General features: G+C 39.4%; 1 protein-coding gene across 13 annotated transcripts; it reads left to right on the top strand.

Annotated features, from left to right (window-relative positions):
• Window positions 1–2,665: 2,665 nt before the first annotated feature.
• LOC126396697 (mucin-17-like) lies at window positions 2,666–10,539 on the top strand. Of its 13 annotated transcripts, none has more exons than XM_050054942.1 (15): window positions 2,666–2,825; window positions 3,241–3,436; window positions 3,588–3,727; window positions 4,343–4,437; window positions 4,538–4,785; window positions 4,948–5,109; window positions 5,200–5,246; window positions 5,374–5,427; window positions 5,549–5,614; window positions 6,063–6,146; window positions 6,285–6,376; window positions 7,612–7,670; window positions 9,193–9,363; window positions 9,471–9,514; window positions 9,665–10,539. In XM_050054942.1, exons 1-15 carry the CDS (start codon window positions 2,793–2,795, stop codon window positions 9,779–9,781), a joined length of 1,608 nt encoding a protein of 535 aa, XP_049910899.1. In that variant the 5' UTR covers window positions 2,666–2,792; the 3' UTR covers window positions 9,782–10,539. The 13 variants fall into 13 exon arrangements, with proteins under 13 accessions (XP_049910899.1, XP_049910897.1, XP_049910893.1 ...); XM_050054940.1 differs by having other exon boundaries at window positions 4,538–4,881; window positions 5,017–5,109; XM_050054936.1 differs by having other exon boundaries at window positions 4,538–4,893.
• Window positions 10,540–12,243: the final 1,704 nt, after the last annotated feature.

Below are 12,243 nucleotides of genomic sequence, written 5' to 3'. Positions count from 1 at the left end.
AGAGTAAAGTGTTAAACCTGAGAAAGAACATTTAACATCAAACACACTGAAGATAGCATCAAAAATAACTAAATGTCATAAAAAGAGCAACAAGTAATTTCACTAACAAAAACCATGCCAATAGAGTTACTGATTGCAATTAGTTCATTATGTATAATGGATGATGGGGATGAGGGTTGAGGGATGGAGGGAGGAGGGTTGAGAAATGTGGGATGAAGGGATAAGGGTCATGGGATGGAGGGATGAGGGGATGTAGTGACAGGGAAGGAAGGAGGGTGGAGGGAATGATGGAAGAAATTAGGGTTGCAGGCAGGTTGAAGCTCAGAACCAGGGAGGTTGAGATAGAATGTGGGAATCATCTCATCACCTGCTCCACAAAGAATAGCGCCCCCCGGTGATCCCTTTATTCTGTGGAGAGAGAAAGGGGAGCGATAGTGACAAAAAGAAAAATAGAAAAGAGGTTTTGGGGGTGAGGGATGTGAGAACAGAGTCAAAGGGGAGGGAACAGATAAAGTGTGCTTAAAGACTTTTAGTGCAGAAATGGATGAGATTGAGGCGTAGTCTTTATTCCCAAGGAAATGGACGCTCTATGGTACTTCTGGGCACAACCTTTCAGAAGAACTTCCTGATTGATCAGAGTGATCATTATTATACTTACAGTTGACTCTGCTGAGACATTATTAGTAGCACTTGCATTGAAAACGTTTCAAAATGACCAAAAGGATTATAGTGATGTGATACTGGCAACACTGAAGTTGCAAAATTCTCTATTAAAACTGCATTTGACAAGGTTCTTTACCCTCATGTTTACCATAGAATAAAAAATTATGTTCTTTCACATGTGTTTCTGAATGAGGGTATGACTGAATGAATGCCTTTACTGTCACTGCATGTTCACATACAATGAAATCTTACTATATAATGACGAAAACTCTGTCTGTGGGTGTGTCCGTCTGTGTGTCTGTTCCGCGTTTTTCTCCTCACTGACTTGGTCAATCCATGTGAAATGTGGCACAGTGGTAGAGGGTCATGGGAGGATGCAAATGAAGCAATATTACATCAATTGGCCAAAAAAGGCGCTATAGCAACCGATTGAAATTGCAAACTTTGAATGGGCATATCTCATGCCCCGCATGTCGTAGAGACATGAAACTTTGCACAGAGATGCCTCTCCTCATGAGGAACAAATTTGCCTCAAGAACCCATAACTTCCGCTTATATAGATTTTCCGCCATTTTGAAGTTTTTGAAAAACACTTAAAATCGATCTCTTCCTAGGAAGTTTGACCAATCTGCATGAAACTCGGTGAACATAATCTAGGGACCAATATCTAAAGTTCCCTCTTGGCAAAAGTTGGAAAACTTACTGAAACTGAGATTCTATAAGACAATGAATATTGCGGAGGGTGTGGCTCATCACATAAAGGTGTATAACATGTCAAGGGTTTCACCCATCACCACGCAACTTTGTAGGCATATGACCACACATAATCTGAGGGGACCCCTCCATTATTGACCCCATCAAACAAAATGGGGGCACTAGAGAGCTAATTTCTTATCTAGGCCTAACCGCCATATCGATTTTTACTAAACTTGGTAGATATGTAGAACAGGAGGCCTCAAGGTGACTGGAGAAATTTAACTCTAATTGGCAACTGGGTGGCGCTATAACTACAGAGAAATGCTTAAAAATGGATAAAATGCGATCGATCGCTGTGGCTCCCCCTGTGGACGAATGTTGTTGTTTTTTTCTAATTTTTGGTATGACTAAGTCATGGTATAATCACGGAAACTGTCAGTCAGTCATTCTGTCTGTCCCACGTTTTTCTACTCACTGACGTGGTCAATCTATGTGAAACTGCACATAGGCATTGAGGATTGGCATAGGTAGAAGGTGACAAAGCTACCAATGGGTATGGACTAGTTTACTCTAATAAAAGAAAAAACTGTTCCATTCACTCTGCCCAAACACACACTCACATACCCACACATTAAAATGCGATAAATATGATAAATAAGGTGCTATAAAAAGGATTAGCTGTAGGTTAAAAACTGTTCCTCAGTCTGGAGGTGCTGCATTTCAGGGCCCTGTAGCCTCTTCCCTTTCCCGTCCCCTTCCCCTAGCGTTTTATTGTATTATTGTGTGAAGCACTTTGTGTTGAATTAAGTTTGATCGACTGATTGACTGACTGAAACAATACTGCAAAATACAGATGAAATCTTAAAAATACAAAAACGTCCTGGCTGTTTAAATAGACATTTAAATTCAAAGCACATGCATATTCTACATTACGTTCCAAGGAAAGAAGCTAACAGCACTTCTCTGTGTCATTATGGATTGATTTTGAATTCACAGTTATTTTGATTTGATGCATTCATCAAGCAACAGCTGTTCCCCCAGCACTGCAGACTCGGATCTGTGCTGTGTGGAGTGATTGCAGTAGTTTTAGACCAGAGTATTTGAAGAACCTGGATGCTGTTGGGAAACCCTCAAACCCTGAGAATATTCTGAGACACAGGTCTAAGCCGCAGCAAAGGGAAGCTGTATTTTCTTTATAATTTAGCTGTCCAGTGGGTGGGTTCAAGCCGTGCACTTAGATTGCCCTTTCTAACTTCCTCCTTCTTTCTGCTGAGGTGTTATGTTGCTCTCTCTAACACACACTACATGCCGGACTGTCCAGGAAGAAGGGTCCCTTTCTTCAAAGACATTCCTAAGATTTCTTTACTTTTCTAGAGACTTAACCAGAAAGTTCTGAGCGTCTTTGGTTGTATGACATCTTAACTTGTGGTTTCATGATATGGGACACTGTATACAAATATTTTAAGGTAAGAGAAAAGGAGTTGTCACTATGGGTATATTGTTAATTATTTACCAGTGAGGTCTTACAGCACCATAAAGCCAAGTGTGAATTTGATCAAAACAGTGAGAGAGATCTCTAAATGCTAAACTACCTTTAGGTCTCATACTGTTTAAACGTTTTTTTTATTTCAAAAAGAAATTAATTGTTGACTCTTTATTCTAGCAAACTGCATTTGCAATTGCACAATGGCTACAAGGTTGAAGAGCTGACTTTAATCTTACAGTGTTTACATGTATATTGGATGAAGAGTGTGGGGATTGTTGCTCTGTACTGCATTGTTTAAAAGTTGGGAGACTTCAGTATGTATTATGATGTCACCATCCCCAGGTATTAATCCCCAGTGACTGCATGTTAATGAAGAAAGACATTTTGTTTTACAGATGTGGTTGTGGATTTTGATTGGTCTTAACGTCGTCTCAAAAGTGCATGGGTACGCAAATGGTTACTTCCCAGATTCATGTGGAAATATGTTCGTTAACCACAGGGGTAGAGATGGGGTGCAATATGTACCTCAGAACACTGAACTGCCCTTTACGATGACTTTAACCTACAGCCAAAAGGGAGACCCTATCAAAGGTAAAGAGACTACTGGATCCCTTTTCTTGAAAGCTTGTTTATCAGTCTTTGTTGCGGTGGTTATTCACCAAGTGCAAGGTTATTACTAATATCTGTCTATATTTTCTGTCCCATCGCCATCGCACTAATGAACCTTAAAACCATTGTCCAGTGACTCTCGAAAGAAATCCATCTGCAGAGTTCAGGGGGTTTATGTTGGAGGCTTGGACGAACGGCACAGAACATCCTGTTGGAAATTTCATCTTGCTTGAATCTGATAAGACTCGACTCCTGAAATGCCGTAATATACCAGTAAGTAACCATTCCATTTCAGTATGATTAGAGGTAATAAATGCGCATTGAATTGATTAGTTGAAGATTCACATTTCTCATTTCTATTTTAATCAACGATTTTAATTGACGTCACCCATTGGTTTGTGGACACCCGTTTTGAAGCCTTGAGTTTGACAATCTGGTCGTCGCCATCTTGGTTAGTTTTGGGAGCCAGAGGTGACCATATCTGGGCAAAAGGATTGAGCTGTGGATGAGCAAGGGGTGGATCTGACTGAGAAATTGAGGAAACTATTGGCACACAGCCTGTTATCAAAAGTGGTCTACCCTTAATTACGCATAGCTTTAAGTCTTAATAAAATGGGGTGAAAGTGGGAAATGACATGTAGAGATCATAATCTTTTGTATCAGGCTGTAAACGTGTTTATTTCTGCTGTAAAGTTGGGCATTTTAATAACATGGGTGTCTATGGGGATAAACTTGCCTCCAGCAAGCATTCAAAAAACTGCAGTTTTCGGCACTTCCGTACTGGCTTCATTTTTCAAACTCTTGAAACGAACATGAAGTGGAAATTGAAGATTAAAGCCTTATCAAGCCCTCATGTGGATGTTTCTTTACTTGTGTCTCTCTCCTCAGGGCCAGGCTGTTTCTCAAAGAAACAATCAAAGAAAGACTTTGATTCATGTTAACTGGACGGCAGGCGGACAAGACATCACAGATATCAATTTTAGGTATTCATACACTTTGACTGACCTCCAAAAGTCAAGATTACTATACTCTCCTGAGCAAAATGATTAACGTTAACATCTGTGCCTGTCTGATATGTTTCAGAGTCACATTTGTTGAGTCTTTCAGCAGATTCTGGAATGTGGCGAATTTGAATGTCACTTTACCTTCACCCACCACGCCCTCACCGAATGACACAACGCCAATGACTACAATAAAAAATACAACACCAGGTACTACAACAGAGACTACAATGCCAAGTACTACAAAAGAGACTACAACGCCAAGTACTACAACAGAGACTACAACGCCAGGTACTACAACAGAGACTACAAAGCCAAGTACTACAAGAGGTACTACAATGCCAAGTACTACAACAGAGACTACAACGCCAAGTACTACAACAGAGACTACAACGCCAGGTACTACAACAGAGACTACAAAGCCAAGTACTACAAGAGGTACTACAATGCCAAGTACTACAACAGAGACTACAAAGCCAAGTACTACAAGAGGTACTACAATGCCAAGTACTACAAAAGAGACTACAACGCCAAGTACTACAACAGAGACTACAACGCCAGGTACTACAACAGAGACTACAATGCCAAGTACTACAACAGAGACTACAACGCCAGGTATTACAACAGAGATTACAAAGCCAAGTACTACAAGAGGTACTACAATGCCAAGTACTGCCGTAAGTACTACAACATCAAGTAGTACAAGTGAGGCTGATTCTAATACTATAAATCTAACTACTGCAGGACCAAGCACGACCACTCAAAGGCCCGGACTTTTAGACCTATTTAAGGTAAGGACGGACGCAAAAGCGGACTTGATTTATTTATTTTTGACATTGCGCCAAATCTATGCATTAATATATAAACTTCAACATCTTTATTTACACAACTCTTTAATGTGTCTCTTAACTTCTTCAGGGAGTAGGTACTTCAGTGATGAATTTCAGAAGCGTGCTGGTGCTACTCAGAATGGTACGGTATTTAAAAACTCATGTCACACCCAGTAGATGTCATTACACATAGTCCTGCCAAAAAAAAAAAAAAAAAAAAAAAAAGCCAGATTATTCATTTTCATTTCTCTCTCTCTTATCAGGAACTACCCACTATATTAATGACCATGACCACCCTCGTTAACAGCCTCTGTTCTCATCCAAATAAGGTAAGGCATGAGTTGGAGAACTTGTGCTGCTGTTGTGACTGTTTTTGGTTGTCATCATCCCGCAGTCTCGTAATGTTTCCTGTGACTCCCTCATGCATAGGAAGGTAATTTGAATCTGGTGGTGAAATGGCAGACCCCGCTACTAACAATTAAAATTATATGGAGAGGTAATTACAGAATTAAAAAGTGTGTGAGATTTCAGTGGATATATTAAAAGAAATTAGATATAATAAATAGGGTTTCTTTAGTGTAAAGAGGGCCCATTCAGAACGGACCCACAACCCACTTTTGGACCGCGACCCACCAGTTGGGAACCACTGCTCTAAGGCATTCATAGGCTCAGTCAGTGTCATTTGCGTATGTGTCTGTGCCTTTAAAATCAAAAACACAAAATCAATACTAATTATTTGGAGTTATTAAGATGGCTGACACTTTATTTGTTTTCTAGGGGTTAAAGATATCATGCTGTCTGCTTTGTGCAGCAATTGAGATATCGGCCCTGGTCTTGTTTTGTTTGGCTGAGCCCATTAAAGTAAGTAAATAGGTGGTGTACAAATCTGTATTTCTATCCAAATGTTTGTATTGTAAGAGGTTATATTCGATGTGTGTGTGAAATAACTGTGTGTGTGTGTGTGTGTGTGTGTGTGTGTGTGTGTGTGGGCATGTTTAGGTCACTCTCCTTGTTCTTGTGTGTGTGACGATAGTGATAAATTTCGTGGAGCTGGTAATCGTCTGTCTGCCAATTGGACCCAGTCATGAACTGTAAGTACAACTTCTTCTCCGTCTTGTAGCTTTGACCAGCAGGTAGAAGATACCAGAGAAAATGAGTGTTTTACTATAAATATTTGTGGTTAGCTGGCTTTTTCAGTCATGTTCTTATGCATTTTCACCTGCTTGCTTTGCTGTTTACTCGATTGAAATATTTATACATACTTTAATACGTACAATAGGGATTAAGGAGGTAATCAGCACAATAATGTGAATCTTTTGTGTCTAAATGCTGTTGGTTTATGTCGATAGTGGTCATGGGCTTTCTGCAGCAGCACAGAGGGGGGGTTGTGAGGAATGGGTGGGTTGTACTGTTTTGTTTTGGTGGAGGGTTTTTTTGTGTGTGTTTTTGTGTGTACACAGGTGCATGCATACGTGCATTTTAATTTTTTTTTCTTCCTCTTTTCTTCTGCCTCATGTGTACTTTGGTTCACCATATCAGGGCATAGAGCAGGTGTGTCAAACTCATTCTAGTTCATCTCTTAAATGGGCCGGACCAATAAAAACCACCGCACAATAACCTACAGTATAAGTAACATCAGCTCTAATGTTCTCCCTTTTTTGTGTAAAGAATTACAAGTATATTACACAACAGACGAACAGTCTGAGATGTCTTAAGAAAAATACGTGCAATTTCAAAAGTATGTCTCAGTTTTTCCACATTCAGTGAGTCCACTTCTCACTGTCATTACATGTCCATACATTTCCTGATACAGATTGTTTTAAACTGAAGCTGCTGATTGACAATATTTTGCACAATGTTTAAAATCTTTAAATATGGTCACAGTAAGTATTTATTGTTACATCAGAGAGCTGTGTTCTGGTAGGAGTGGAAAAGCCTCTGAAGCAGAATTTCACATGAAGCAGGCAACACATTGTTGAACTTGCTGCTGAAACCTGGCACCTCTTAGTCTAGTCATCTAGTAGCCGGATTGGACCCTTTGGCGGGTTGGTTCTGGGCCACGAGCAATGTGTTTGACACCCCTGGCATAGAGCGTCGGGGTGGAGTGGGTTAGCTGAAGGAGAACAGGGGAAATGGTGGGGAACTGTGGTATTACACTTCACCTTTTGTCACTTGTATGACTGCAGTGGTGCTTTCCTTCCTTTATACAAACAATAAACAACTGATCACAAAAAACCCTCCTCTTCCTCTGCTTGAACATTTGAAGTGACCCTTACATCAGCACTTTTCACAGAACTGTTTTTGTTTCTCTTTTGTTCTGTTCAAGGAAGGAGATCTCAGACATTATAGTCGAAGCGTGCTCTGTCATCCATAGCATTTTTACAAGTAAGGAAATTGATTTTAAGCATTTGAGTAAACTTAACTCCTGACTTCTCTCTGTGAGAAGACTTGAAGTCTTTAAAGGAATAGTTTGACATTTTGAGAAATACACTTATTTGCATTCTTGCTGAGAGTTAAGGACAATTCATAGTTTGCGTGGACATGTAGGTATGTGTGGGTCATCTGCCCAAATTTGCAGAAGTATGCACTTAACTAACTGTGGATGTACTAGAAAAGCAAACTGGGCTCTTGTTGGATGTGTGTGCTGTATCACCCCGCCGTGGTCCTATGCTGATCAAGCAGCTGCACACATCATTGTCTGCTTTTGAATTTTTCGTGCTGCTCAGCCAAATACACCAACGAAGAAGCTCTCCTTCTCACTGCCTTCTGTCTAATGGCTACAGCCAGCAGCCAGTTAGCTTAGCTTAGCATTTATTTATTAACAGTTTGTTGTTAAATACTGCTGATCTTACTATATAATGATGAAAACTCTGTCTGTACAGTCATGTTAGTGTCCACAAGGCGTGCTTCATAAATGATTATTTGTTTTATGATTCCTTGGAAAGGAGCAACCTTCAGCTATGTCCACATTCAGGTCGGTGACTCACCCAGTTACCTTCAGCTATGTCCACATTCAGGTCGGTGACTCACCCAGTTACCAAACCTCCGCCAAGTTATTGAAGCACATCTATCGGTCATTTAGCTACTCATTAAACTCGCTGTAAGTTCCTTGTTTATCAGCACAGCACTGATGATGTTGCAGCATTTCCACATTCATTTTCGCTTTGATGCTCCGGGAAATATTTTGAGTTATTTTGCACGGTTGACTTCTAAATTCATTTTAATGCCATGTTGACAAGATATATAACAAGTGGCTTTAAACATCAGTTATGAACTGCTTTGTAATTTTATCTTACTATATAATGACGAAAACTCTGTCTGTCTGTGGGTGTGTCTGTGTGTTTGTTCCACGTTTTTCTCCTCACTGACTTGGTCAGTCCATGTGAAATTTGGCACAGTGGTAGAGGGTCATGGGAGGATGCGAATGAAGCAATATTACATCAATTGGCCAAAGGGGGGCGCTATAGCAACCAATTGAAATTGCAAACTTTGAATGGGCATATCTCATGCCCGTATGTCGTAGAGATATGAAACTTTGCACAGAGATGCCTCTCCTCATGAAGAACAAATTATGTATGGACTAGTTTTATATTAATTGAGCAAATCCGATATAACATGTTAATTAGTGCTAGCGCATGGACAGAACTCCCTCACTTTTCACTCTTTAGGCTAATGCTAAGCTAACCAGCTGCTGGCTGTAGCCACATATTTACCAGACAGATATGAGAGTGGTTTCTTCTCATTTAAATCTCAACAAGAATGCAAAGATGCACATTGCCCAAAATGTTGAACTACTGCCTTAAAATAAGTCAAGCTAATCGATGTCACAGCTGGCAACATCTCTTCAAATAGGCGAGCTGCTGTTGCCACTTCAGTGCTCTGATTTCTAAATCTGTTTCACACACAGTTGCTGTCATCGTTGTTAGTGTTTTGGACAATGACAGCTGTGGAAAGAAGAGGAAAGATTCCTGGCTTGTGAAAGTGACGATCGCCTTCACAGTGTGGATGGTCCTGTTTGTAATTTGGGTTATCATAAGATGTATTCTCAGAAACACAATACTGGGAAGAAACAAAACAGGTAAATGACTTGTATAGCACTGTGTGAACATAAATGATAATATAATACAGTATAGATTCTTATGAAGAACAAAACAATACAGTATTTGTCACCATTTCCTGTTGCAGGGAGTCTAAAAAGCAGTGAGAGCTGGAGGCGACAAAGAAAAAAGGTGAGTCTGTCCACATCATGACATAACATGACATGACATAACATTAATAAATAAATGTTTTATATGTTGTTATAACAACTGTCTGCACCATAACAATTCATGTGCTACAGTAAAAATGTGTTTCATCTCCACTGCACCTCTGAATTTCAGAAGAAGCCCAGTGCAACCGAAAAGATTTTTTCTGCTGCTTCCGCCCTCTTCTTCTTTGGAGCCACATGTTTCGCTGTCGCTGTCACTGTCGGGATATTTTGGTGTCAGGAAAAGTAGGCCTGTGCATGAAGGTGTGCTGGTACTTTGTTTGCATGTAAGTTATAGTTGTTTATCAGTTTCATGTAGTTTTTGTATTTTGTATTTTTAAGTTATTCATAAATATGAATTTAATTAAAATCACAGATTCCTTGCTGCAGTTTGCACACTTGTATGCATGCACATGCTTAAAAGGGCATACTTTTACTTTTATATGAGTAGTTGTGTTTGACACTTGTTGCACTATTCTCTGTACTCTTGTTTATTCGTTTACTGATGTAATGACCTGAAAATTCGCCCTCTGTCGGGATAAATATATGTCTAACTTTAACTAAAAAGCAGCTTCTTTAAAGTCATTAAAATTCAAGGGTGTAGGTTTTGTTTCAACATTTGGGGGACACATATGGAACAGGGGATTTGGAGGTTGTCCCCCAGCAAATTTTAAGCAAGTTATACGATTTTGAAACTTAATTTCCTGCATTCTGGTAATTTTTTTGTGCACATGTGAATATTTTCTGCATCAATTTATGATGGAAATGTCTTTGATTTCTTCAAAACAAAAGCCCTCTGCTTTCATGTATTTGGGGGCTACAAATGTCTATATTCTAAATATTGTGGCGGGATGTGTCCCCTGCATCTCCCCCAAAATGCACACCTGTGACAAAATGTATGTTAATGTAAAACTGTGTTTGCCTGTTTGGTACCTCGTGAGCTGTAAATATCACACATGTTGATGATTCCAATCAAACAATATCAATAAAGCTACATATTTTGCTGGACTGTTGAATTTCATACCAGCTCATACCAGTTAGACTAAACAGACTGGGTAATGTTTCAGTGTTTACACATATTACATTGCAATTTTGTTTTTTTACTTTAAAAAGAAGTTTAAAAAATTAGGTCGCGTCACTTCTTAACAGAGTTATGCCTGTCAACAAGGTCAGTCTGCAAATATTTGCTGAAGATACGCTCTCTTATAGTTATGTATCTCCTTGTACCAGGCACATCCAGAATATTTTAGTGGTGTGATAATGCCCACAGTGAGTAACTGTATGGCATGTGCTTCCCTTATGAAAAACAAGCCCAGCTTTACTTCATGTAAGTGAAATACTGTATTCATGAATGGTGTAAGAAGGATATGAGGCCCTCGCTCATGACGTGGATCTCCCCTTGTGTTTAAGGGCAAAGGTAAGTTAAACAAAGTCCACTGCAGTACGTAATACGGATGATAAAGTCTGTGTCGGTCTGCTGACCTCATGACTCAACCTGTTGTTGCTCGCGCCAGGAGTATCTGAGGTCATGGAAATGATTAGTTCATTGGTGAGTAGTGAGCAGTGAGTAATTCAGTAAGGTTATATAAATTGTGTCATGGTGATCGATGTGAAATAATTTAGATACAAAGTTTTATTACAAGTTGACTTTATATAATCATATCCGAATTATTCCACAAAGAAAACAATCAAGATACCATGATAGGCAATTCAGTAAATAGCAGCTGTGTCTATTTATTAGTCCTTGCAATTCTTGTGAGAACCACACTGTACACGAGACGTTAATGATGCTTACACTACATCCTTTATCTTTATTACACCTTTATCTCCTTTTTGTTCTGGACTGAAAAACTATATGATAACTTCATGGACTAGCTTGATTTAAAGTGTTGCAGATCACTCAAGTTACAGAAATCCAACTTCAAGATTTTAAGGATTGACCTTATATGACCTCTACACAGAGAGGTCTAAGAATGCAGCAGGTGGGGGCCACTAAGATTTTATTTGCAATAGCAATGCTTGCAAATCTACAGAGTTCAAAAAGAGACATTTACAAATAAACAAACATTCATACACAAGTCAAATCCTTGTGAGTGGTTGAGACTGACTTATTAATTCTAATATGTAAACTGCAGTTGTTTACTATATAAACAAATACCTCTGACTGTAAAAATAAATCGGTTAGTGTCCACAAGGCGTGCTTCATAAATGATTATTAGTTTATGATTATGATTATGATTCCTTGGAAAGGAGCAACCTTCAGCTATGTCCACATTCAGGTCGGTGACTCACCCAGTTACCAAACCTCCGCCAAGTTACTGAAGCACATCTATCGGTCATTTAGCTACTCATTAAACTCGCTGTAAGTTCCTTGTTTCTCAGCACAACACTGATGATGTTGCAGTATTTTCGCCTTCATTTTCGCTTTGATGCTCCGGGAAATATTTTGAGTTATTTTGCACGGTTGACTTCTAAATTCATTTTAATGTCATGTTGACAAGATATACAGCAAGTGGCTTTAAACATCAGTCATGAACTCTTTTGCTTTGTAATTTTATCTTACTATATAATGACGAAAACTCTGTCTGTCTGTGTGTCTGTTCCACGTTTTTCTCCTCACTGACTTGGTCAATCCATGTGAAATTTGGCACAGTGGTAGAGGGTCATGGGAGGATGCGAATGAAGCAATATTACATCAATTGGCCAAAGGGG

This window comes from Epinephelus moara, chromosome 10 (genome assembly GCF_006386435.1).
Source record: "Epinephelus moara isolate mb chromosome 10, YSFRI_EMoa_1.0, whole genome shotgun sequence".
Classification (NCBI taxonomy): Eukaryota; Metazoa; Chordata; class Actinopteri; order Perciformes; family Serranidae; genus Epinephelus; species Epinephelus moara.
Note: the sequence above shows the minus strand (reverse complement) of the source record. Positions and strands in the feature narration are given on the sequence as shown.

Bases quoted from the DNA above. Each gene is read 5' to 3' on its own strand.
- LOC126396697 (XM_050054934.1), top strand. From the start codon at position 2,793: ATGATATGGGACACTGTATACAAATATTTTAAG. The intron at 2,826-3,240 runs GTAAGAGAAAAG...TTTGTTTTACAG, and splicing joins CTGTATACAAATATTTTAAG to ATGTGGTTGTGGATTTTGAT. The intron at 4,438-4,537 runs GTATTCATACAC...GATATGTTTCAG, and splicing joins ATCACAGATATCAATTTTAG to AGTCACATTTGTTGAGTCTT.